The sequence below is a fragment of the Leucoraja erinacea genome, chromosome 15 (genome assembly GCF_028641065.1).
Source record: "Leucoraja erinacea ecotype New England chromosome 15, Leri_hhj_1, whole genome shotgun sequence".
NCBI lineage: Eukaryota > Metazoa > Chordata > Chondrichthyes > Rajiformes > Rajidae > Leucoraja > Leucoraja erinaceus.
Window position 1 is genome coordinate 19,485,774 of NC_073391.1, and position 24,604 is coordinate 19,510,377.

The 24,604-nt window shown below is 39.7% G+C and overlaps 1 protein-coding gene across 1 annotated transcript in view; it reads right to left on the minus strand.

Annotated features, from left to right (window-relative positions):
- Nucleotides 1-24,604, minus strand: part of wdr11 (WD repeat domain 11) — an 84,973-nt gene that overhangs the window by 49,788 nt on the left and 10,581 nt on the right. The window contains exons 3-9 of the mRNA XM_055646826.1: nt 22,245-22,398; nt 20,223-20,396; nt 9,397-9,580; nt 6,610-6,775; nt 5,077-5,191; nt 2,384-2,582; nt 1,197-1,306 (exon numbers count right to left, since the gene is read on the minus strand). Coding sequence (XP_055502801.1) covers nt 1,197-1,306; nt 2,384-2,582; nt 5,077-5,191; nt 6,610-6,775; nt 9,397-9,580; nt 20,223-20,396; nt 22,245-22,398 — 1,102 coding nt within the window. The remainder of the gene's footprint in view (nt 1-1,196; nt 1,307-2,383; nt 2,583-5,076; nt 5,192-6,609; nt 6,776-9,396; nt 9,581-20,222; nt 20,397-22,244; nt 22,399-24,604) is intronic.

Here is a 24,604-nt window from a genome sequence, read left to right on the forward strand (position 1 = left end):
TCTTTCTATTTTTAAGTGGATTGGTTGTAGAAAATGTAAACTCTCTCTCAGAACTATACATCACTGTTTCCACTTCATGCCAATGGTACAAACCTGGACTCAGGGTTGGCTCATGGGCTTGGCCATTGATCTTCAGGAATTTCATCCAAGAAAGTGCAGGTATAAGTGTAAAAGTTGGAGTATTGCATGCAATTCTGGTCACCCCGTTACAGGGAAAATGGGTGAGGGTACAGAGGAGGTTTACCAGAATGCTGCCTGGATTAGAGGGTTTCAGCTACAGCGAGAGTTTGGACAGGCTTTAATTATTTCCTTTGGATCATCGGAGGTCGAGGGAGACCTGATGGAAGTGTATAAAATTATGAGGGCCATAGGTAGGAAAGGCAGCCAAAGCCTTTTTCCCCAGGGTGGAAATGTCCAACATGAGATAGCTACAAGGTAAAAGGGGGAATGTTTAATGCAGATATGCAGGGCAAGTATTTGTTTAAACACAGAGAATGGTGGAGGCCTGGGCCACATTGCCAGGGGTGGTGGTGGAGGTTGACACAATGGTGGTGTTTAAGAGACTATTAAATAGACACATGGAAGTGCAGGGAATAGAGGGATATAGATCATGTACAGGCAGATGAGATCAGTTTAACTAGGCATCATGTAGAAACAAAGAACTGCGGGTGCCGGTAGACAATGCTGGAGTAATTCAGCAGGTAAGGCAGCATCTCTGGAGAAAAAGGACTCGGTCTGAAGAAGGGTCCAACCCTAAACGTCACCACCCTTTTCATATTTCACCCTCTGTCTTATTTTCAGTTTAAAAGATATGAAGAGCTTATTTCACAGCGTGCAAACATGCAGTGCAATAGATATGATCAAATCTTCCATCTATTAAATGTTCTTTGCATAATAAGACAATATGCTGAATACTAGTTTCTGCATTATTAGATGTTATTCCTATTAATACCCAGACTCACTTTGAACTCAATTATTTTAGGTGTTACACAGCAATACCACACATTTTCCAGTAAACAGTGCAAGCTGAGTGGGAGTGCAGGAGAATGGGGCCCCATGAGCGAAGGGGAATGTGTGAAGCATCAACTGGTGAGTCAGAAGCAAACCATGGTATTTCCAAACAGTCAGGTAGCAGATTATTAGAGGTTTATTGTATTGTGCATTACTAAGGCAAGAGTCCAGAATATCACTGTTACCTATCATGTTATCCAAGGAGAGGTCTGCAAGCTTTTTTTGTTGGGTGCTCAAAGGAATTCCACAAAATGAAGCTGGACAGTACAACGGAGAGGCTGTGGAACTTGAGTAACTGATACAAATAGAAAATAGCAATTAATAATGCAGCTGTAAAACAAAAACATAAATATCAATATCAATACAAAATACCACTGACATGTGAATTGAGATAATCAAAATATGTTCAATACAATGACTAAATGAATTCAATAAGCAAGTTCATTTCACTACGAAAATTTGAGGTGAACCTGGGAATTGCAATGGAATAGAGCCCATACACTAGTAAAACTGGAACTGGTTGATTGAAGACAAAATGATAATAAGACATGGGAATTAAATGCCAATACATCAACAACCTCAAAAAATAGAGGAATGTTTTGTTTTATTTCGTTTAGAGATACAGCATGGAAACAACCTTCACCCCACCGAGTCCATGCCGAACAGTTCACATTAGTTCTACCGCTTTCTCATCCACTCCCTACACATTAGGGCAATTTATATTGGTCAAATAACCTACAAACTTGCATGTCTTTGGGATGTGGGAATAAACCGGAGCACCCAAAGAAAATACGGTGCTTTGAGGCAGCAGCTCAGCAGTGTGCTACTGTGCGCCTAAATGGTTAGTGATATTCTCAAATTGGAAGTAAACAGGCAAGACAAAATTTCAGTCCAACATTTATTCTCTGTTATTATGTTTAAGCAAAATAAATGAAAAAAAATCTGTATTCTGTGACTATTATAAAGCCCACTAAACACAGTGTTTTGAAAACACTTAGTTTTCCTTTTTTCCTCTCTAATCACAAGGACAATTTTGTGATGGTTAATCAGTGAATCATAAGACACGTAGAATTACTGTTATTATACTCAATTTTGGCACACGGCTTTTAACATGCGATACAATTTAGAACACAGAGCACGTTAGCATGAGTGGCTTTTGAAGAAAGTCAATCAGATTTAAGAGAATTAGACAAAGAAGAAGAAAATTAGGAAAGAGTTTCGGAAAATTGCAAGGAAATAGAATGTGATTCAAACATTAACAGATTCACAAGAGGCCAAACCATTTTCCACAAAATTTTCTACAATTCAATAAATTACTTGATACTGAATATATCAGAAATATTCTTTAAAGGGCATAGAAGACAAAATATACCTGTAATGAGGTTTTGGTCCCAATAGGCTGGATTTCAATTCCCACAACATCACTCTGCCATCACTAACAATCAATGCAGCAGAATTTTCATTGACAGCACAGCACACCATATTGAACGGACGAACTGTCTTAGTAACTCTGATAGCATCACATTGACAATGCAGATTATAAGCAAGTTCTTGAGCAGGTTGATCTGGATCTAAAGACATTACAAAAATGCTCATTTCTATGAAAGAATCGTCTGGAAGCTGATTATTTAAACAATGTTACAACTTCATCTATCTTGCCTCTATTTTCCAAAAACTTAAAATATTTTGAACATAGATAAATGAAAATTTTAGGTGGAATTATCTGGTATGATGTCTCAGGCCCTTTCCGTCTTTATATTGTTAATTCAATTTTAGTAATATTTTTCAATTTATAATACTCCTATTCAAATTTTCAGCAGTAATTGAACATAGTTCAGCCTCTGAAAAAAAGTTATTAGGCTTGATCTTACAGTTAGATCTGCAAGCCCTGGAATATTCTGACACTTTGACAGATAGAAAAACTAAGGACAGAGCGTTCCCTTCTATCAAAGCTATCATGGGATTTTAACAATTTTTATAGGCCTGTCTAATTTAGCAAACCTTTATAATGATAACATCTGTTTCAAGAGAGATTTTCATGCTGCTCTTTCGCAGTGTCAAATCTTTCCCACAGAAACATTACAATAATAATGTTCAGCCAACATTTCATGGAAAGTCAGGGTTATTTCTCTCTCTTTTGAATGCACTGCTCCTACATAAAATTCAGAATACTGTTTGTTTTATTCGTAACCTTTCCAGACTATGGCAACCACAATTTATTTAATCATTTTAATGTAGGAAACATAATAAGACACCATCGCTTTCAAAAATGTATGAATTTGCATTTCATTTTTTTCTTCACTCTTACTATTAAGCATGTTTTTTTTCCCCACTGTGGTTTATCCCAACTCCCAAGATATACTAGATAAACTGAAGATTATCTACTACCCAGACATTGATTTCTTTTACACATATATACCCTTGTGCATTCCCAAGAATGATCCATACTGATAATCATATCTACTTTTTGTACACTTCCATTTGCTCAACACCAATTGCAAGACCAAGTCTTCCTCTCGAAAACTGCTAATCCCATCTTTGACAAGTAATTTTCCTTGTGCAGAAAATCTTAGTTTACATTAGCCAATATTTTATATTCCCCCTCGTCAAAATGCACTAATTGACTTTAGCGTATTTGCTTAACTACATAAAATATGCAGCAATATTATGTTGAATCAAAAGATAAAGTTGAAAATTGTAGCATAATTTTGTTTTGCAAGAACACTTTTAAAGGCAATGAGTTTCAGAAAATAGAATAGTATCTCTTCAAATTATTAATAATAATACAACAATGTATTCCAAAATTATGTATTGAAACTATAAAACTAAACCACTATTGGGGGATTATTAGAGAGCAGTAATGAGCTAATGACTGCATTTTGACAATCTTAATGACAAAGTTTGGGTTGTATACACAGGATGAGAGTCGGCTCAAATTAGTTAAAAAATAAAATTTAGAAGAGGCAAGGGAAAATGATTGGTGAAATTTATAGTCATCAGTTGCCTAGAATAGAAAACGAAAATACTGTTTTGTGATTTTTGATGAACTTCTATAATGAAAGAATGTTTAACATACTTTCTACCCGGAGACATTAGCTGAAATATTGAGCACACCACAGCATAAAGTTCACCGAAAAAAAGCACAATGTCTTTCATGTTTATTTCAAAACATCCCAAATTGCTTTACAGCCAGCGAGATAGATTTACAACTCCTCCTACACTTTACGCTGCCTCAGGAAAACAGCCAACATAATCAAGGACCATTTTCATCCCCCGGTCATTTCCTCTTCTCCCCTCAATATAAAAGCTTGAAAGCACATACCGACAGTTTCAGGAACACCTTCTGCCCCTCTGTCATCAGACTCCTAATGATCCTCCCATAATCTAGGGTGTAGTCCCAATCTCACAACCTGCCTCAATGCAGACCTTGCACTTTAAAAAAAAATTGCACCTTCTCTGGAGCTATAATATGGCATATACTGTAACACTATATTTTGCACTCTGGTATTTTCCCCTTTGCACTACCTATTGTACTTGAGTATTGTTTGATTGTACTCGTGCTTAGTATGATTTGACTAAATAACACCAAGTTTTATATTGTATCTTGGTACACGTGACAATAATAAACCAGTACCAATATTGTCCCAATGAAAGAAATAAGAGGCCAGTTTATTCATATCAAGCTCACAAAATAGCATTGTGATGATGAGCAGATAAATGCTGATTCCAGAAAAATATTACTGTACTCTATTGGTTATATTATATAGGGTTACTTGAGACAACTTTAATGTAGTGATTCAGCTGGAAGCTTCTGCAGAGCAGTATTCCCTCAGTAAATCTTTGGAGACTTGAATTTGGAATCTCAAAGGAAAAAGTGCTACCAAATGTCTCACCCTCACAAAATGTAAACATATTTATTTTTCATAATTTTCAGCTTAACACCCAGATTGGAATACTAGATAGAAATATTTTAAACATTTCAGTCGTTGAATGCTGGTAACTTTATTCAATGGTAAATAATTAGCATTTTGTTGCCTAGTAACAATGATTAGCAGACATGCTCACCCGGCTCTTCAGCGGGGAGCGCCAGTGAACTGGAATTCGATCGACGTATTCTTAATGTTATACAACCATTTTCGTGTAAACAGAACAAAGCATCTCGTTGACGACAAGGAATGACCTAGGGCACAAAACTAAACAGCTTAAAAAATTCTACTTCTCCAAAGAATAGTGCATTTAAACAGAAGAAAATGCTTGAAGTATGTTTTCACAGACATTATGGCATAAACTTGCTGGATGGTAAATAACCAAATGAAAAATAGTGACCTCACTTGCGTCTTGTATTTTTCATTATCTTTATTTTAGTATCTGTCAACAGGAAACAGCCAGATTGTACAATTATTACAGGCACTCGGATTATAACCAGCAAGATGCGATGATGAAAATAAGCATATAAGAAATTGGAGCAGAAGTCTTGCTCCCATCGAGTCTTCTGCTCTGTTTCCCTATCCATATCTACTTCACCACCGATGCTCCACCTCTCTTGATTCAGGATACAGGCATTGAATGCATGCAACGATTGAACGGCCATTGAGTCCACGCCGACTCAGTCCCCTCACACATATACTATCCTACACATGCTAGAGACAATTTACAATTATACCAAACCATTTAACCTACAAACCTGTACATTGCTGGAGTGTGGGAGGAAGCCAGAGGTCTTGGAGAAAACCCACGCAGGCCATGGGGAGAACGTACAAACTCAATACAAACAAGCATTTGTAGTCAGGATCAAACCCAGGTCTCTGGCGCTGTAACCAACTTTATCTCTGCGCCACCTTGCCGCCACAATGGCTTTGCATTATTCTAATCTCCAGAGAGTGCAGGCTCATCCAACAGATTATTTTTGAAGGACATCCACACAACTCAGTAATTAATGTTGTAACATTTTATTGCAACATGTTTACGGAAACGCACCAATTTAGTTTTGGATTAAATTGGTACAGCAAAGCAATACTTTCATTAGTTACTGTATCGTTGCCCCACAAATTGCTCATCTTAGTATACTCTCTGAACCATGTTTTTAACCTTCTCATCTGTCTCACTCTCATGCCAAACTACACAAAGCTTGGATAACAAACCAGAAATCTTTACATTATCTCCTCAGAAAAAAACTTATTCCTATGTCACTGGTTACGACATGAATGTTACATCACTGGTTCCTACATGGATGTTTCGGCACTGATTACTACAGGCGCTGCTCCAAGTCAGCTGGAGGCAAAATGTTATCCATAACCTGGCCAAAGAGCAGTGAATAAATTCAAACATTCCCAAAGGGTACACATTTCAACCAATCTCATGTGGAAATAATGAAACTAAATAACTCTTCAATCCTTCTCCGCATTCTTATGCAGCTCTGATTTTTAACACAATTGAAAATGCAGGAACTATCATTCCATGGATTTCCAAACACCACTAATTCCAACTTCAATAATAATGTCACGAATGAACTAATGCCACAATTGCACCATTTAAATACTCTACAATATACACAATGTGTCATGTCAGAAAAGGTCAGTGCCTCTGTCAAATATTTACCTGTAGAAAAGGTGCTCCTGTTCTTTCAATTGCCACAATGCCCACAGTTTGGTTTACCTCCAGGTCAAGAATCAGGATTTCTCTGGGGTACAACAGCAGCATATGGTTCCTCTTTGATGGCATATAAGATAACTGCAGACAGTCGTTCAAAGTTACAGACTCGGCGCTGAAAACCAGACGAACATTAAAATATATAAACCCAGAAGCTTTTTTTATTATCAAACAATAAAGGATAATGAAAGTGGATACCTGGCACTGAAATAAAATATTCCATCTCAGGTCAGAAACCTCAGATGTCCAGCAATCCTGAGGGTAGAACATGTTTGGACATTAGATCTACAAGAGAGCTGAGGTATCATTTATTCCTTGTACCGTCTCCCAATGTGTTTCTCCATTGAAGTTAATGGAACTGAACCTAGATGTGGGTCGGTGGTGCTCTGTTTTGTGTTTAACACTAGCGTCTAAATTAACAATCAATTGAGACACTACTTCTGCGCAATACTGAGAGAAAACAGTACCTTCAGAAGTGTTGCCTTTTAGCAGATATACTAAATTGAGATTTTGTTTGCAAACAGGAGATTCACAAGATCTCATGACACCAAAACACAAAGGAAGATTTTTTGGGAAATTATTTACTCAACTTCATTGCTCTCCATGATGCAAATGGTGTCTGCCTATGCTCATACAACTCGCAAACTGACATGTCAAAGAAATACTTCATTGCGTTTGATATTTATGGGGACAACCCATGCTTATCAAAGGACCAAAGTAAATGCAAGCTGTTCAGCTGTCAACATTAACACAAAATGTTGAACACGTCAAACATTCTTTGTCATTTAACAATTTGCATTTACAGTAACATAATACTGAGCAAGACATAATACTGACAAACATGTCCTTCAGCTCGTTATGTCTATGCTGGCAATGATGTACTCTCTGTACTAACCCCATTTTCCAGCACATGCAATTGAAATTGAAAATATCAGTTCAGACATTAATCAAATTCACTGTCTGGACTGACAGCAATGGCATTTGTACACTTTTCCTAATTTTCTTTTACAATATTTATCAAACTAATTGCTCATATTACTATGAGATGGCAGTCATGGTGGCGCAGCGGTAGAGTTGCTGCCTTACAGCAAAATGCAGCGCCGGAGACCCGGGTTCGATCCCGACTACGGGTGCTGTCTGTATGGAGTTTGTACGGTCTCCCCATGATCTGCGTGGGTTTTCTCCGAGATCTTCGGTTTCCTCCCACACTCCAAAGACGTACAGGTTTGTAGGTTAATTGGCTTGATAAATGGAAAAATTATCCAGTATAAAATTGTCGAACTAGTATAGTCCCTGGTGGACACTTTGGAAGGAATAAGGTGCAAGGTACAATTAAAATAATTATTAAGATGAAATGTTTAGTGCTCATTTGAGCAATGGGTCATATCAAAATATGTTTTTACTACCTAGGACCCATATTGATAGGCAAGCAAAACAGCTTGGTTATCAGTGAAAAGTTATAATTTTTAAAAATATACTGCAATTTAATTTTTTTTTAATATATACTGCAATTTAAAATTTGGGATTAGACAATAGGTGTAGGAGCAGGCCATTTGGCCCTTCGAGCCAGCACCGCCATTCAATGTGATCATGGCTGATCATCCCCAATCAGTACCCCGTTCCTGCCTTCTCCCCATATCCCCCGACTCTGCTATTTTTAAGAGCACCATCTAGCTCTCGCTCAAAAGCATCCAGAGAACCTGCCTCCACCACCCTCTGAGGCAGAGAATTCCACAGACTCACCACTCCCTGTGAGAAAAAGTGTTTCCTCATCTCCGTTCTAAATGGCTTACTCCTTATTCTTAAACTGTAGCCCCTGGTTCTGGACTCCCCCAACATCAGGAACATGTTTTCTGCCTCTAGTGTGTCCAAGCCCTTAACAATCTTATATGTTTCAATGAGATACCCTCTCATCCTTCTAAACTGCAGAGTGTACAAGCCCAGCTGCTCCATTCTCTCAGCATATCACAGGCCCGCCATCCTGGGAATTAACCTTGTGAACATACGCTGCACTCCCTCAATAGCACGAATGTCCTTCCTCAAATTTGGAGAACAAAACTGCACACAATACTCCGCCTATGGTCCCACTAGGGCCCTGTACAACTGCAGAAGGACTTTGCTCCTATACTCGACTCCTCTTGTTATGCATTACTGTAACTAAATTGTTTCTGCCTCGATTAAAAATTCCAGCCAAAATCAAGAAACCTTTACAAAATGAACAGCAATTCAACAAAGGGGAAACAATATTCTTTCAAATATACAGCTATGACATATTGTTAAAATAATTCAATTACGTGCTTCTGATTGATGGAACAATCAAAATGTACATTATCTAATAATACACCAGTTGTTGTTGTAGAAATGTCCATATTGCTAAATATTCCTGACTGGAAAATTTGGAGGATTAATTAGGAAAAGTTCAATTGATGGAACATTAGGATCATGAAATGCAATGTCAGATAAATAAAAGTTTGGTAATGCTTACTATATTGTGTGATATTCATACCACAAATTATACATCGCAAAATTATATTTCAAATTTTCAAATTACACAAAGCCATGTGGAGTGTAAGCAGGAAGCAAATAATTTCATTGTACCTCAGTATGTGACAATAGTAAATTAAACAAAGTTAACACTAAACAAGAGAATATTCAGTAATTAAATATTAATCCCAAAATAAAAATGAAAAGACAGAGCTTGTAAAATGTAAATGATTACCTTAAAATTGAACTTACTTTGGTTTTTCGTTAGTGATGAGGATTTTCACTTTGTTTAAAGCTTTCTTGGCACCAGTAGCTGCTGGTTTTGTGTGGGCAGGACTTGAATGGGGACTCGATATATAAACCTTCTTTCCCGAGCTGCTGGGAGGTTTGGATGGTGAAAAATCTGAGATAAACACTATGCCCTCACTGGTCAGCACTGAAATAGGAAATAACAGGAAAAAAAATCCTGCTTTAATAAAACTTGGAAAACTTTACATGACAAAAAAAAACTTTCAAAAAGTTATCTTACAAAAAATGTCTCCCTTGAACCCAAGATGTTTTACCTAAAAATGACCAGCAACCTACTAAGAAATCTGCATAAGAAAAATGCCCACATCAATTCTCAAAGTTATTTTTTGTTCACCACGGAATCATGGAAAATTTACAACAATAGAATGAGAGCATTCAGCTCTTCAAGAGAACTTGCTATTACCCCACTCGAGTCCTCTACCTAAATGATCAGCCATGATCATAATGAATGGGTGGTGCAGGCTCGAAGGGCCGAATGGCCTACTCCTGCACTATTTTCTATGTTTTCTATGTTTCTATAATTTAGTCACATTCAGTGCATTTCTTATTGATAGCATAATCGAATCAGTAGGTATATATGATGCAATGGCGGCATACAGAAAATAGCCCCTTCAACCCAACCTGTCCATACCAAGAAGTCCACCTGAGCTAGTTTTATTTACTCGCTTTTGCCTCATGACCCTAGTTAAGTTTAGAGACACAGCGTGGAAACAGGCCCTTGGGTCCACCAAGTCCGCGCTGTCCAGTAAACCCCGTACACTAGCACTATCCTACACACTAGGGACAATTTATAATTTTTACCAAAGGCAATTAACCTTTGTCTTTGGAGTATGGGAGGAAACTAAAGCACCCAGGGGAACAACCCATGCATTCACAGGGAGAAAGTACAAACACCACCTGTAGGCAGGATCAATCCCAGGTCTCTGGCACTAAGGCAGCAACTCAACTGCTGTTCCACCCTGCTGCCATCTGAACATTTTCTATCCATGAACCTGCACAAATATCTTTTAAACTATATAATTGCTTCCTCTGGCAGCTTGCTCCATACACCCATCACCCTGTGTAAAAAGGTTGCCCTTCTGGTCCCTTTTAATCCTTCCCTCTCACCTTGAATTTTTGCCCAGTATTAGACAAGGGTCAACCTGAGAAAAAGACTGTGGCCACCCACTTTATCTATAGCTTTTATGATTTGATACATTTCTAAGATCACCACTCAACTTCCTAAACTCCAGGCATAAACATGCCAGCCTATCCAGCATGCCCTTACAATTCAACTCTTCCAGTCCCGGTAACATCCTTGTGAATTCTATCTGCAACTTTTCCAGCCTAAATGACATCTTTCCTTCAACTGGATGATCAGAACTAAACACAATACTCCATGTGTGGTCTCACCAACGTCATGTGTGAATACAACCCCTGTACTCTATGCCCTGTTAAATTTGCATTAAAATTCTTGTCACTGCTGCTTCTTTTGTCAATGACCTTAAATAGGTATCCTCATGTGGTGAGCCTTCAGCCATTGGAAATACATTTCCTTTGTTTGGCCTTTCATGATTTTAATCTGCTCTATCAAACATTTACCTACTGCTCCTTGGCAATGAATCACAGCTTCCCCAGTCATTTTATGTAATTGTCATCTCTCGTTCCAGAAACAAATCTAATAATCTGTCTACTAAAAATCTTAACTGGTTTTTCAAAATGTTGTACAAACCACATCCAAAATCAGATTTGAATGGTTTTATTATCACAGCATCCTATATTTTTATCCCAATCTATTGTCCAGCCGCGTTCATGTTCTACTGCTTTGTTAACCTATTCCCCCCTCCCCACCTCCAAGGACTGCACGCAAATACTCAGTTTTTTCCATTTCCATACCACTTTTTAAGAATTAAATATTTATATGTATTGGCTCTACTCATTATTCCTACCAAAAATGCATCACCTCACTATTCTGCATTAGATTTCATTAGCCATGTGTTCAGCCATATCAAAGGCCTGGCAACATCCTAAGTTTATTACTACCTTCCTCAATGTTTAGTACAGTTCCATGTATTTTTAATTTAAATATTTTTACATTATACCCTGTATCCTAAAAGAGCAAGTCATTAATGTGCATTTAAAAAAGAGCAATGGTCCTAGCCTGAACCACCAAGGATGTTACTTTATGCTTCCCTCTGAAAAATGGCCATTAGTGGCAACTGCCTGCCACTGTTAGTCAATGTTCCATCAATGTTGCCTACCCCTTTATGTCTCATGGTTTCAGTTCTACCACCAACCTTCATGCATGGTTCTTTATCAAATACCATCAAAACGTTTTTATATACACACCATCAATTACTACACTAATAAACTGTCTCCTGGCTATTTATCATTCTGTTTATTGCAGCATGTTATGTCGAGTTGGTTGCTGGATTTACTCACATTATATAATTGACTACACTGCTTTCATCTACTCTGTAAATGGAACAAAACAAAAATCAATCAGGTCAAATTGAATTTGTTGTAACAAATCCTCGCTGGCTTTCCTTAATTTCTTCACTTAAATTATCTCTCTGTTAGCTAATATTTTCTAACACTGCCCTGCGACTAATCTAAACCTTATGATACCCTGATCATTATTCTTATATTACCTCCCAAATGTGACCCAGTTCATTTGTCTTGTGTTCCTCAGAACAGATGCAGCAATGCTTTCTTAATTCCTTGCAGGCAACACAGTAACCAAGCAAAAAAATCATCTTAATGTGCCTTGCAAAGTCCTCCCTGTCTACCCTTAACTCAAGCATGATCCATTTCAATATTGTGGTCAAGTCTCTGTTCTACAGAACTTGCATCTCTTAGTAATAATTTATTTACCATTTTCATGACAATATTTTCCTTCTACTTAGTTTCTTGCAAAATACAGCAAATAGTTATTTGGTTCCCCAATAACATTTTAAAGCTACTGCCTCAAACACTTGCAAGCTGCCATCTGCATTGTAAATAAAAAGCACCTTTTAAATGAATGAATTAATTAATAAGTTTATTTGCCAAGTATTCACATACAAGAAAATGCCTTGGTGCTCCTCCCGCAAGTGATAATATGACATAGTCACCGTTAGGAATGGCACATAAAACATTAAACATTAATAATAAAACATTATCAATAAAACATGTGAATACCAGAGCAAAAGGAGACCACAGATTTTTGGTTATTGAGTAGAGCTACTACGTGTGGATAAAAGCTGTTTTTATGTCTGGCTGTGGCAGCTTTGACAATCCAGAGTCGCCTTCCAGAGGGAAGTGATTCAAAGGGTTTGTAGCCAGGGTGAGAGGGGTCAGAGATGATCTTACCGCTCACTTCCTGGCCCTTGCAGTGTACAGTTCCTCAATGGACGCAAGGTTGTAGCCAATAACCTTCTCAGCTGATCGGATGATTACTGCAGCCAAATGATGGTGCAGATGGTGACCGAGCCAAACCAGCCCATGATGGAGAAGGTGAGGACATACTCTACGATGGCCGTATAGAACTGGACCATCATTGCCTGTGGCAGATTGTTCTTCCTCAGCTGCCGTAGGAAGTACATCCTCTGCTGTGCCTTTTTGACTGTGGAGTCGATGGTAGCCCCCCATTTAAGGTCCTTGGAGATGATGGTTCCCATGAACTTAAGACTCCACAGATGTGACTGTGATGTTGTTGATGGTGAGTGGGGCGAGGGGAGGGGGAGCTCTCCTAAAGTCTACAATCAATTCCACTGTCTTAAGAGCATTGAGCTCCAGGTTGTTGTGATGGCATCAGGATGCCAGCTGTGTCACTTCCTGTCTGTAGGCAGATTCCTCCCCATCCTGGATCAGTCCAACCAGGGTTGTGTCGTCCGCAAACTTGAGAAGCTTGACAGAGGAGTTGGTGGAGGTGCAGTCATTGGTGTAGAGAGAGTAGAGGAGAGGGGGACAGTACGCAACCTTGCTGAAGTTCTGCGGGTCCGAGATATGCTTTCCCAGCCTCACATGCTGCCTTCTGTCTGTCATGAAGCTGGTGATCCACCGACAGAGGGGTTCAGGCACAGTCAACTTAGAAAGTCAAGTCAAGCTCTGGCACAATGGTGTTGAATGCAGAGCTAAAATCAACAAACAAAATCCTCGCATAGGTCCCCTGGTGGTCTAGGTGCTAGAGGATGAAGTGCAGGCCCAGGTTGACTGTGTCATCCACAGATCTATTGGCCCGATATGCAAACTGCAGAGGGTCCAGCAGGGGGGTCGTGATATTTTTCAGCTTGGCCAGGACAAGCCTTTCAAGGGTCTTCATGACTGGAAGTCAGTTTTTCCAAAGATTACACATGACTGTGTCAGTAATTGATCACTGCCAAGACAAAGATCCACGTGCATGTATTTATACAAGTGCAAAAATCTCTACTGTGCAATCTTGAAGTTTTGTCTATTTTAGGAAGACCAGGAACACACGTTCTTATAACCTTATAAATAATATGAGATTGGCTGTGAAAGCCAAACTACCTATAGGGTTTAAATCTCTAATATACCAGAGCCAAAAATTTGTAACCTTACTCTTTGCATTACCTGAAGGGGGCTATTGTAGATTTCACTGACCATGGACAAATTATTTAACCGTCTTCTGCTACCCATTGAATGGGGACTTAGGAAGCATAAAGTAAACAGACTGCTCTGATTCAGTCTGAGATCTATAGATGTGCACTATTCATTCATTTAGTAAGTGGCGGCGCTGCCCTGGCAGTCCGTTTGTTTTTACTTTTTTTTTTTTTTTTTTTTTTGTTTTGTCTAGTTAAGTTTTTGGTTTTTAGGTTGTGTGTTTGTGTGGGGGGGGGGGGGGGGGGGGGTTGAAACGGGGCTTGCTGTCTCTCCCTTCGGGGGAATGCGACTTTTTTGTCGTATCCCCCTTCTCTGCCTCCGTCTGCGCTGAGGCCTAATGGCGGAGCTGGCGACCTCGAGACTCCGGAGGCAGAGCCACTCAGGACTTGCCCTGGGCTCGCTCCCATGAGGGCGGTCCGGCTCGGGGCTGAGACTCTCCCGTGAGGGGCTGTGGCGCTCCCGTCGGGACGGCCCAGCCCGAGGGTGGATTGCCGCTCCCGTCGGAGCGGCCCAGCTCGAGGGAGGTACGGCGCTCCCGTCGGAGCGGCCCAGCTCGAGGGAGGAATGGCACTCACGTGAGGGCGATCCGGCTAGGGGCTGGAACGGTGCTCCGGTGGCTGGGACGGCGTTCTGGCGGCGGTGACCTGAGTCTGGGGTTCAGCCGCGGCCCATCGGCTGCGTCCGCTGGACTGGAGGGCGGCAGCTTCGACCACCCCGGGCCGCGGTGTTTGAGCCGGCCCGTTTGCTGGGTTCGGTGAGCCGCGGGACTGGTTGTACCATCGCCCGGTGGGGTATCGCCTCAGCGCAGAGGGAGAAGAGGAGGGATGAGACTGCAGCACTAAGATTTTTGCCTCCACCACAGTGAGGAGATGTTTGGAGGACTCACTGTGGTGGATGTTAATTTGTGTTTGTTGGTGTTTATTATTGTATTATTGTATGACTGCAGGCATGGAATTTCGTTCAGACCGTAAGGTCTGAATGACAATAAAGGTAATTCTATTCTATTCTATTCTATCAGCTTTCAAGTGCTGATATAGCACTAACCCTAGTACAGTTGCAGCACCAGGAAAAGATATGGGATTGGTCGCAGGAATGGGAATTATTATCGGGATGCAACAGGGACAATGCAGGGGGAATTGGGAACTTTCAATGACATGCAATTATGACCCAGAGTAAAGATGAGGATGTCAAGACCCTGACTTAAGTGTTCTATCAATTTCATTCTCAACAGACAAAGTGTTTTGAATAAGAACATACAGTGCTCTCCATAATGTTTAGGTCAAAGACCCATCATTTAATTATTTGCCTCTGTACTTGAGATTTGTAATGGGAAATTTTTTTTTTTTTAAATCACATGTGATTGAATTGCTCATTGTCAGATTTTAATGAAGGCCATGTTTATACATTTGGGTTTCACAATGTAGAAATTACAGTAGTGTTTATACATAGTCCCCCCCCATTCTAGGGCACGATAATGTTTGGGACACAGCAATGTCATGTAAGTGAAAGCAGGGCTCAAAATTAACGGTTGCCCGTTGTCAATGGCCATCAAAAGTCCCGCCGGGCAACCTAAAAGCCGTGCCATTTTGTCCAGCTTGGCAAGCACTCGGGACACCTGCCGTTCAACTCTGAGCAAGCCCCCCTCTCTATCTCTGTCTGTCACTCTCCGTCTCTGCCCGCTATTCGTGTCCGGGCTCCACTCTATGATCTTTGGCCGGGTCTCGGGTCTCCGGCCGCTCCTCATCCGCCGGCACGGCCAGCCGCCTTGCACATGCACACGGTCAGCGACCGCTGAAAACTAACGCAGAATCACTCCCTGGAGCTGGAGTAACTCCCTGGAGTAACTCTTGCTTCAGGGAGCAAACGTTACTCCAAAAATATTCCAATGGAATTTAAACTGGAGGTGGTGAAGGGTCCACCACCAAACTCCAAACAATAACAGCCCATTGCACGTTATCTGTTTATTTATTGTGTATTTCTGTGGTCTATGGTATATAGACACGCTGAACTTTTATCTCCTGTTCTGTATTATGTTTACATATTCTGTTGTGCTGCAACAAGCAAGAATTTCATTGTCCTATCTGGGACACATGATAATAACATTTTCTTGACTCTTGACTTGGACTTAAGCAAATAAAAGGGTTCTTGGGAAAAAAGAGCTACCTTAAATTTAGTTGCGTCTGGTTGGGTAACTATGGTATGGTGAAGACTATTCCATACTTTAATTGTGCGGGGGAACTCCATGGAGCAGCCAACATCTCTGTATAGAAGATATTGGGTGACGTTTTGGGTTGAGGCCCTTTTTTAGACTACATCTGATTTTAGTGTTTTTAGTTTAATTTAAAGATACAGCGTGGAGACAGGTCCTTTGGCCCACCTAGTCTACGCCGCCCACCTGTAAGTCAAGAGTGTTTTATTCTCTCACATCCCAGTTAGAACAATGAAAACCTTACTTGCAGCAGCACAACAGAATATGTTATAAACAAGAGAACACACACACGCACGCGCGAGATTAATAAAGTTCTATCGTATAGTATCGTGTGTGTAGGAAGGAACTGCAGATGCTGGTTTAAACCAAAGATAGACACAAAAAGCTGGAGTAACTCAACAGGTCAGACAGAATCTCTGGACAAAAGGAGAATATTACGTTTTGGTTTGGGTCTGAAAAAGGTTCCTGCACACCTTTGGAATGTGGAAGGAAACAAGAGCACCCGGAGAAAACCCATGCGATCAAAGGGAAAAGGAGCAAACTCCATACAGACAGCATCCATATTCAGGATCAATTCTGGGTCTCTGGCACTTTTAGGCAGCAACTTTATGGCCAATGTACTGCCACATAGTCTTGAACTGAATTAAAACATACAGTAGCTGTAAAGGGGGACATAGCGTCCCTTAGAGATTTCAGAATGAAAATGGATAGTTTCTTTTTTTTTTAGTAACCAAAGTTATCAACGTATCATTTTTTTGTGTGGCACAGCTGGTAGACTTGCTGCCTCAGACACCAGAGATCTGTGTTCGATCCTGTCCTCGGGCACTGCCTGTGTTGAATTTGCACATTCTTCCTGCAAGCGTGTGGGTTTCCTACCATATCACAAAGGCGCATTGGCTTTGTAGGTTAACTTGTCTCTGTACAATTGCTCCTAATGTGTAGGGAGTGGGTGAGGAAAGTGGGATAACAAAATGTGTGGGAATGGGTAGACAAAAATGCTGGAGAAACTCAGCGGGTGAGGCAGCATCTATGGAGCAAAGGAAATAGGCGATGTTTTGGTTCAAGACTGATGTGAGGGTGGGGAGGGCGGGAGTAAGAAAGGAAGAGGCAGAGACAGTGGGCTGAGGGAGAGCTGGGAAGGGGAGGGCAAGGAAGGAGAAAGCAAGGACTACCTGAAATTAGAGAAGCCAATGTTCATACCACTGGGGTGTAAACTACCCAAGCGAAATATGAGGTGCTGTTCCTCCAATTTGCGGTGGGCCTCACTCTGGCCATGGAGGAGGCCCAGGACAGAAAGGTCGGATTCGTAATGGGAGGGGGAGTTGAAGTGCTGAGCCACAGGGAGATCAGGTTGGTTATTGCAAACCGAGCGGAGGTGTTGAGCGACGCGATCGCCAAGCCTGCACTTGGTCTCACCGAGTTTGATCATACGCTGAATAATCCAACCACATTTTTGTTTGAAAGTGGAAAGAAATAATAGAAATTGCATTAATTGCAACATGTAAAAAGAGTTGAGATACTGTATTATATTTTGCTGCATGTCATTGTGGTATATATATATATATATATATATATACTAAACATATTCACCAATCAAGACATGAGATATATATATATATATATATATATCTCATGTCTTGATTGGTGAATATGTTTAGTTTGTGACTTTATTTGAAGCAGAAATAATATGTGAATGCTTCATTGAGCATAATTCCAATTGGTAACTACGCACTTCGTCCGAGCACATTATCGCACACGTCATGCAAGCCATCTTAGATGACCACCTAAATTGTCATTTGGCAACTTAACAAGCTGCCTAGGTTGCCCGGTTAGCAATAGAGAAAAAAGGTTATTGAGAGCCCTGGAAAGTAGTTATGTTTAGTATTTTGTTGCATATCCTTTGCATGCAATGACTGCTTGAAGTCTGCGATTCATGGACATCGCCAGTTGCTGGGTGTATTCTCTGGTGATGCTCTGCCAGGCCATTATTTCAGCCATCTTTAGCTTTTGCTTGTTTTGGGGGCTAGTCCCCTTCAGTTTTCTCTTCAGCATTTAAAATGCATGCTCAATTGGGTTCAGATTGGGTGATTGACTTGGCCACTCAAGCACTGACCATTTTTTAACTTTGAAAGTATGTTTGGGATCATTGTCTTGCTGTAGAATGAACCGCCGGCCAATGAGTTTTGAGGCATTTATTTGAACTTGAGCAGATAGGATATGTCTATACAACTCAGAATTCATTATACTACTCCCATCAGCAGTTGTATCATCAATGAAGATAAGTGAGCCAGTACCTTCAACAGCCATACATGCCCAGGCCATAACACCCCAACCACTGTGTTTCACAGATGAGGTGGTATGCTTTAGATCTTGGACAGTTCCTTCTCTCCTCCATACTTTGCTGTTACCATCACTCTGATATGTTAAAATTCGTCTCATCTGTCCACAAGACCTTTTTCCATAACTGTGGTTGCTCTTTTAAGTACTTCTTGGCAAACTGTAACCTGGCCATCCTATTTTTGTGGCTAACCAGTGGTTTGCATCGTGCAGAGTAGCCTCTGTATTTCTGTTCATGAAGTATTCTGCGGACAATGGTAATTGACATATCCACAGCTTATTCCTGAAGTGTGTTTCTGATCTGTCGGACTGGTGTTTGGGGAATGTTCTTTATTATAGAGAGAATTCTCCTGTCATCAGCTGTAGAGGTCTTCCATAGCCTACCAGTCCTTTTGTGATTAGTAAGCACACCAGTGCTCTCTTCTTCTTAATAATGTTCCAAACATTTGATTTTGGCAAGCCAAAGGTTTGGCTGCTGTCTCTAACAGTTTTATTCTTGTTTCCCATTCTCATAATGGCTTATTTGACTTTCATTGACACAACAGCAATAAAAGTTTCCAAAGGTGATGGAAAGACCGGAGGAAAGACTAGGTGCTGAGAGCTCTCTTACACCTGCATTAAGGAGGCAATTAAACACACCTGAGCAATTACAAACACCTGTGAAACCATGTGTCTCAATCATTATGGTGCCCTGAAATTAGGGGACTATATATAAATACAGCTGTAATTTCTATATGGTGAAACCAAAATGTATAAAAATGGCCTTTAATAAATTCTGACAATGTGCACTTTAACCACATGTGATTTTTTTTCTATACAAATCTCAAACTGTGGAGTACAGAGGCAAATAAATAAATGACGGGTCTTTGTCCCAAACATTATGGCAGGCACTGTATACTCTCATTACTCTAATTTCACCCCTTTTGCCAACATTACCACCCTGTTCAATAATCTGAATCTGCAATTGCAAAGAAAATGACAACATTACGACAACATTAAAGCATTATATCTTCAACATCAACTTCTAAAGTTTTAGAAATTTGATTGGGAATGGGAAGAAATTTGATGGGAAATAATCGTTTTGGCTCAGAATATAGCTATGGCCTCCAAGCAACAGAGTTTGGCTAATGTTGACCTAGAATTAACCTGACAAAATTAAATTTCCGAGCTTCCATTTTTCAAAATGTTGGACTTTTTATTCTGTTTTTTATATTCTAAGCTCATAAATTCATAGGTTTTACAATGTTCCATCATTGCTGGCCCCACATTGAGGTTTTAAAAAAAACACAATCCAAAACATTAATGCTCCAAATACATCAATTATTCAAAATAAATCTTGAAAACAGTGTTAAAATGTGTTAACGGTTTAGGTTAACACAAATTACAGCATAATTCTTCTGAGGTCCCAAGATAGTGATTCTCTTTATAGCCAGAGTTAACAATATATTTCACTGGGTCTTAGTTACCCTGAATGTTAAGACTGCAGCAGACAACATGCAATTGTAGTTGCTTTACAGAAATCATTGCAGCAGTAACAGAAGATTAACCCATTATATCATCACATTAAGTTTTAGTTTTGGCCTGACAAATGAGCTGTGCTCATTGCACACGTAACATTAAGGATCAAGTTAAATCAACTTACATGCTAGATTGGATATCTCAAAGGGATCAAATGAAAAAGATAGTATATTTTCTGCATAACTTTTCTTCCATAGTTTTGTACCAGTGTCTGCATTCCAAAGAACAATATAGTTTGGTGGATGAACTGCTAATAGTAGGTCCCGAGAGGCATCCTGGTTCCATAGCCATTCCATGTCTATTAATAAAGTAGGAAAGTGCAAATATCAGTAACAACATTTCTCTGCATTGGGAACAGGAATTTAAGCTTTACAGTAATACACAATTTAATAATTCCATCTGAAAAAGTTTAATATTCTAGGGCTACGGTTACAAAAATTATTTAATACACCATCCAAATGTTAAGATATGGTTCAAACTCCAGATCAGGTCAATCAAGGATCATTCCCTTCTGCTGATAATGAAATTACAATGTTAATCAAGTCTGAGCAAGTTCAACCGCCCTGCACAAAACATAATATGTTGGAGGAATTCGGTGTCAGTCAGCATCTGTGGAAGGAATGGACACGACGTTTCGGATTAATCTGAAGGGTCTTTAGTCTGAAGGGTACCGACCCCAAACGCCGCATGTCTATTCCCTCCGCAGATGCTGCCTGACCCACTGAGATCCTCCAGCACTTTCTGTGTTGCTCAAGATTCCTGCAACTGCAGTTCCTTGGTTCTCTCTTCAATCATCCTGATCTTGAAATGTGCTGTTTGGTAAACACAGCATTGTTTACTAATTCTAACAGTTTTAAACCAAATAATTTTCCAAGGAAGAAATGTAATAGCATTGCATTTGTATATTTGAATTATTTTAAAAGATGATTTGCTTTGAATATTAGTTTGTAAACCAATAATTAAAGCAAATATGAGCTCGCTGGTTAATAATAGATCCAAACATAAATTCCCTTTAAACACCAACCAACAGATAAATGAACAGAACGTTATGGTAGAAAATTGTCAATTAAAAAAAGATAAAATAAAATTAAACAGCATCTGCCTGAAGAAGAAATACAGCTTTTCCAACATTGTTTAGAAATAAGTTAGTATTTTACCTAACATAAGATGCTTAAAGTTATCTCACAGGAGTAGTGATGATACATGTGCTCTGGGCTCCCACTCAGGCCACAAACAAAATGAAAGAATCTGCCATTACTCAGGAAAGCTCTGAACTAGAACAGTTCTTTCTGGCAATAGTTTGCTGTTTTGCTTACATTGGAATTACACATTTTAAAATACTAAAACACAAGTATGCCAGAGAGATAGAGAGACATTGTAAACCTTATACAGTAAATCACAGTACCCTTGGAATTTAGGTGGTTCCAGAATAGCAGATTTTCTGAACTATTGGATGTTATCCCAATTAATATCCAACACACTTTCATTCTATTGCTTTAACATGTTCGTTTTTAGTTTAGTTTAGAGATACAGCATACCAAAATGTCCTTGTGCCCAACGGTTCCAGGGCAACTGCCGATCACTTGTACACTAGTTCTATATTACACACAAGGAACAATTTACAGAACCCAATTAACCTACAACCCTGCAGGTCTTTGGAATGTGGGAGGAAACTGGAGCACATGGCGACGAGAAGAACATACAAACTTTGTTCTGACAGCATTAGTGGTCAGGATCGAACCCGGATCTCTGACGCTGTAAGTCAGCAACTATACCACTGTGCCAACGAGTCCATGCTGTCCATTGACTACCCACACTAGTTCTGTTATCGTACTTTCTCATCCACTCCCTACACATTAGGGGCAATTTACAGTGGCCAATTAATTTACAATACTGCATGTCTTTGGGACGTGGGAGGAAACCTACATGGTCACAGAATTAATGTGCAAATTTCACACGGACAGCACCCGAGGTCAGGCTCAAACCTGGGTCTCTGACCCTGAGGCAGTAGCTTTATCAGCTGCGCCACTGTGCTACCAATCCTTTGCTGTGATCAATCCTTTGGAATGGGACTTAAACATTAGGAATGTCACCAAGTCACATAATATACCAGCCACAGAAGCATGTACCAAGATTCAGCCTTTACCTTGAATGGGTTTGGTGTACTCTTGAATCTCGCATCGAGCTGCCCCTGTAGCAACATCCCAAACAATGATCTTGCCTGTGGTATCGGCAGATGCCAAGCGCAGAGAATAGGGAGAACCAATGTTATGGTGATAATTTTCCCTGGCCCATTTCACCTGTGGAAATTAAAACAGATCGTGAAGTTGGATGAAACAAGGTACAGGTACTGTCAAAATAGTGCTTTAAGTAATTTGCCATTTTTTGGAAGTTCAATCATACAGCAGAATTTAATCCAGACTTTTCAGTTGTCAGTGGTGCCCATAATGAACACCACAGGGTGCAGGACAAAAACACATGCATTGCATAACTATTGCCCATTTAAATCAATTAGAGAAAATATTCCACAAGAAGCAGAATACCTATATACTATAATCCCCATTCGGAAGCACGAGTGGACTTCAAAGTACTTTCACTGATGCAAGATCTTCAAACCTTACTAACAGCATGCCATACAAATCCAGGTTATCAACATGCATGGAGACAAATACTGTGAGGGTCCAGAGGTGCACAGGGCTTAATACTTGCAGGCTAGAGCTTATGTTCATTTTGAAAGCATGTAATTAGCCTCTGATGTTATAAGCATCTTCCAGCTAAATCGAAAATATGCTTGAAAAAATGCGCAGCTCCAAGAATGAAATTAAACCGAGATGGGCATTTCTGTGGGACATTATAAAAGGCCATTTTTAAGCAATATTATCTGCAATATTTTATGTTCCTTTGCAAGATGTGACTACACATTTGTGACAAAAAAGTTCAGATAACACAAACAGGAACATTTTTAAACAAAAAATGCTACTTTCCACTTGAAAGGTTATCTCCCAAGTTTCAGTCAATTTTGCTTCCATGGGAGACAAACAATTCACATGCATTGTTCATGCAAATAGCCTCATAGCTCTTGACGCACCAATTACATAAGGAAAAGTAAAATCCTACACAAAAATAACACATCTAGAGATTTAGCGTGTACTCTACTAGTATAAAAATAACCTTCAGCTTCCAAAGACAATCAAGGAATACACAACATTGGATTAAATTAAATCTATACCTGCAAACCAATAACTTGCAATCAAATTTTTTTAAAAAGTGCTGAGCTCAAAATCCAAAACAAAAGAAGAAGAAAAATTCCTTGAAATACACAACTGATTTCTGATTTTAGTGATTTTGGATGATCAGCCATGATCATATTGAATGGTGGTGCTGGCTCGAAGGGCCGAATGGCCTATTACTGCACCTATTTTTCTATGTTCTATGTTTCTATATCAGGCAGTGTGTGTTGAAAGAGAAACGAGTATTAATGGTAAAGGTCAAAAACCCCTCCTGATAACTAAAAAGGTTTCAGATTTCCGTTTTCAGATCTTTTTGTCAGGTCTCATGAGGGTCTTTTAACCTAAAATATTAAATCTGCTTCACTTTCCAGAGATCCTCCCCATCCTGCTGAATGTTTCCACAATTTTGTTTCTAAATTTGCGATCCCATTACTTTTTTCACATTTTGCTCTCTCTCACTTAGTTTCAAGAGACAAATATTGCTCAGTTATTATCCACGTCACATATTGCGGATAAAAAAAGGATTATTTGTGGTCTTGTCTATGGAAAACAAGTCATCTTTTGTTCAATCCAGAACAGAAACAGGAATAGCATTATTCAGATATCATGTGTTGCTTAATTAGCTTTGAATATGGAGACCAAAACTGCACACGTTACTCTAATTGAGGCCTCACCAAGACCCTGTGCAATTACAATAAGACGTCCTTGTGTAATTAACTACACCTGTGATAAAGGCTAATATGTTGTTTGTCTTTCTAATTTTGTTACACCTGCATGTTGGCACAAGCACACATTAGGCCACTTTGAACATCAATACCATCCTACAATGAAAATATAAATGCCGAAGTTCCCTTTCAGAGAATGCGTTTAATGATTAAAATTTACTGAACATTTCCACATTTATTCCCAGGAGCGCAGGAGGATGAGGATGATTTTATAGAGGTATATAAAATTACAAGGGGAATAGATAGTGTGAATGCACAGATTATTTTACCCAGAGTCGAGGAATCAAGAACCAGAGGGTATAGATTCAAAGTGAAGAGGGAAAGATTTATAGGAGTCTCAGGGGCAACTTTTTTTTTTACACACATAGGGTAGTGGTTATAAGGAACAATCTGTCAGAGGATGCAATTGATGCAAGTACTACCGCAACATTTGAAAAACATTTGGACAGGTAAATCGATAGGTTAGATTTAGAGCTATATGTCCCAAGGGTAGGCAGAATACTGTAGGTGGGGCATGTTGGTCAGCGTGGGCAGATTGGGCCGAATGGTCT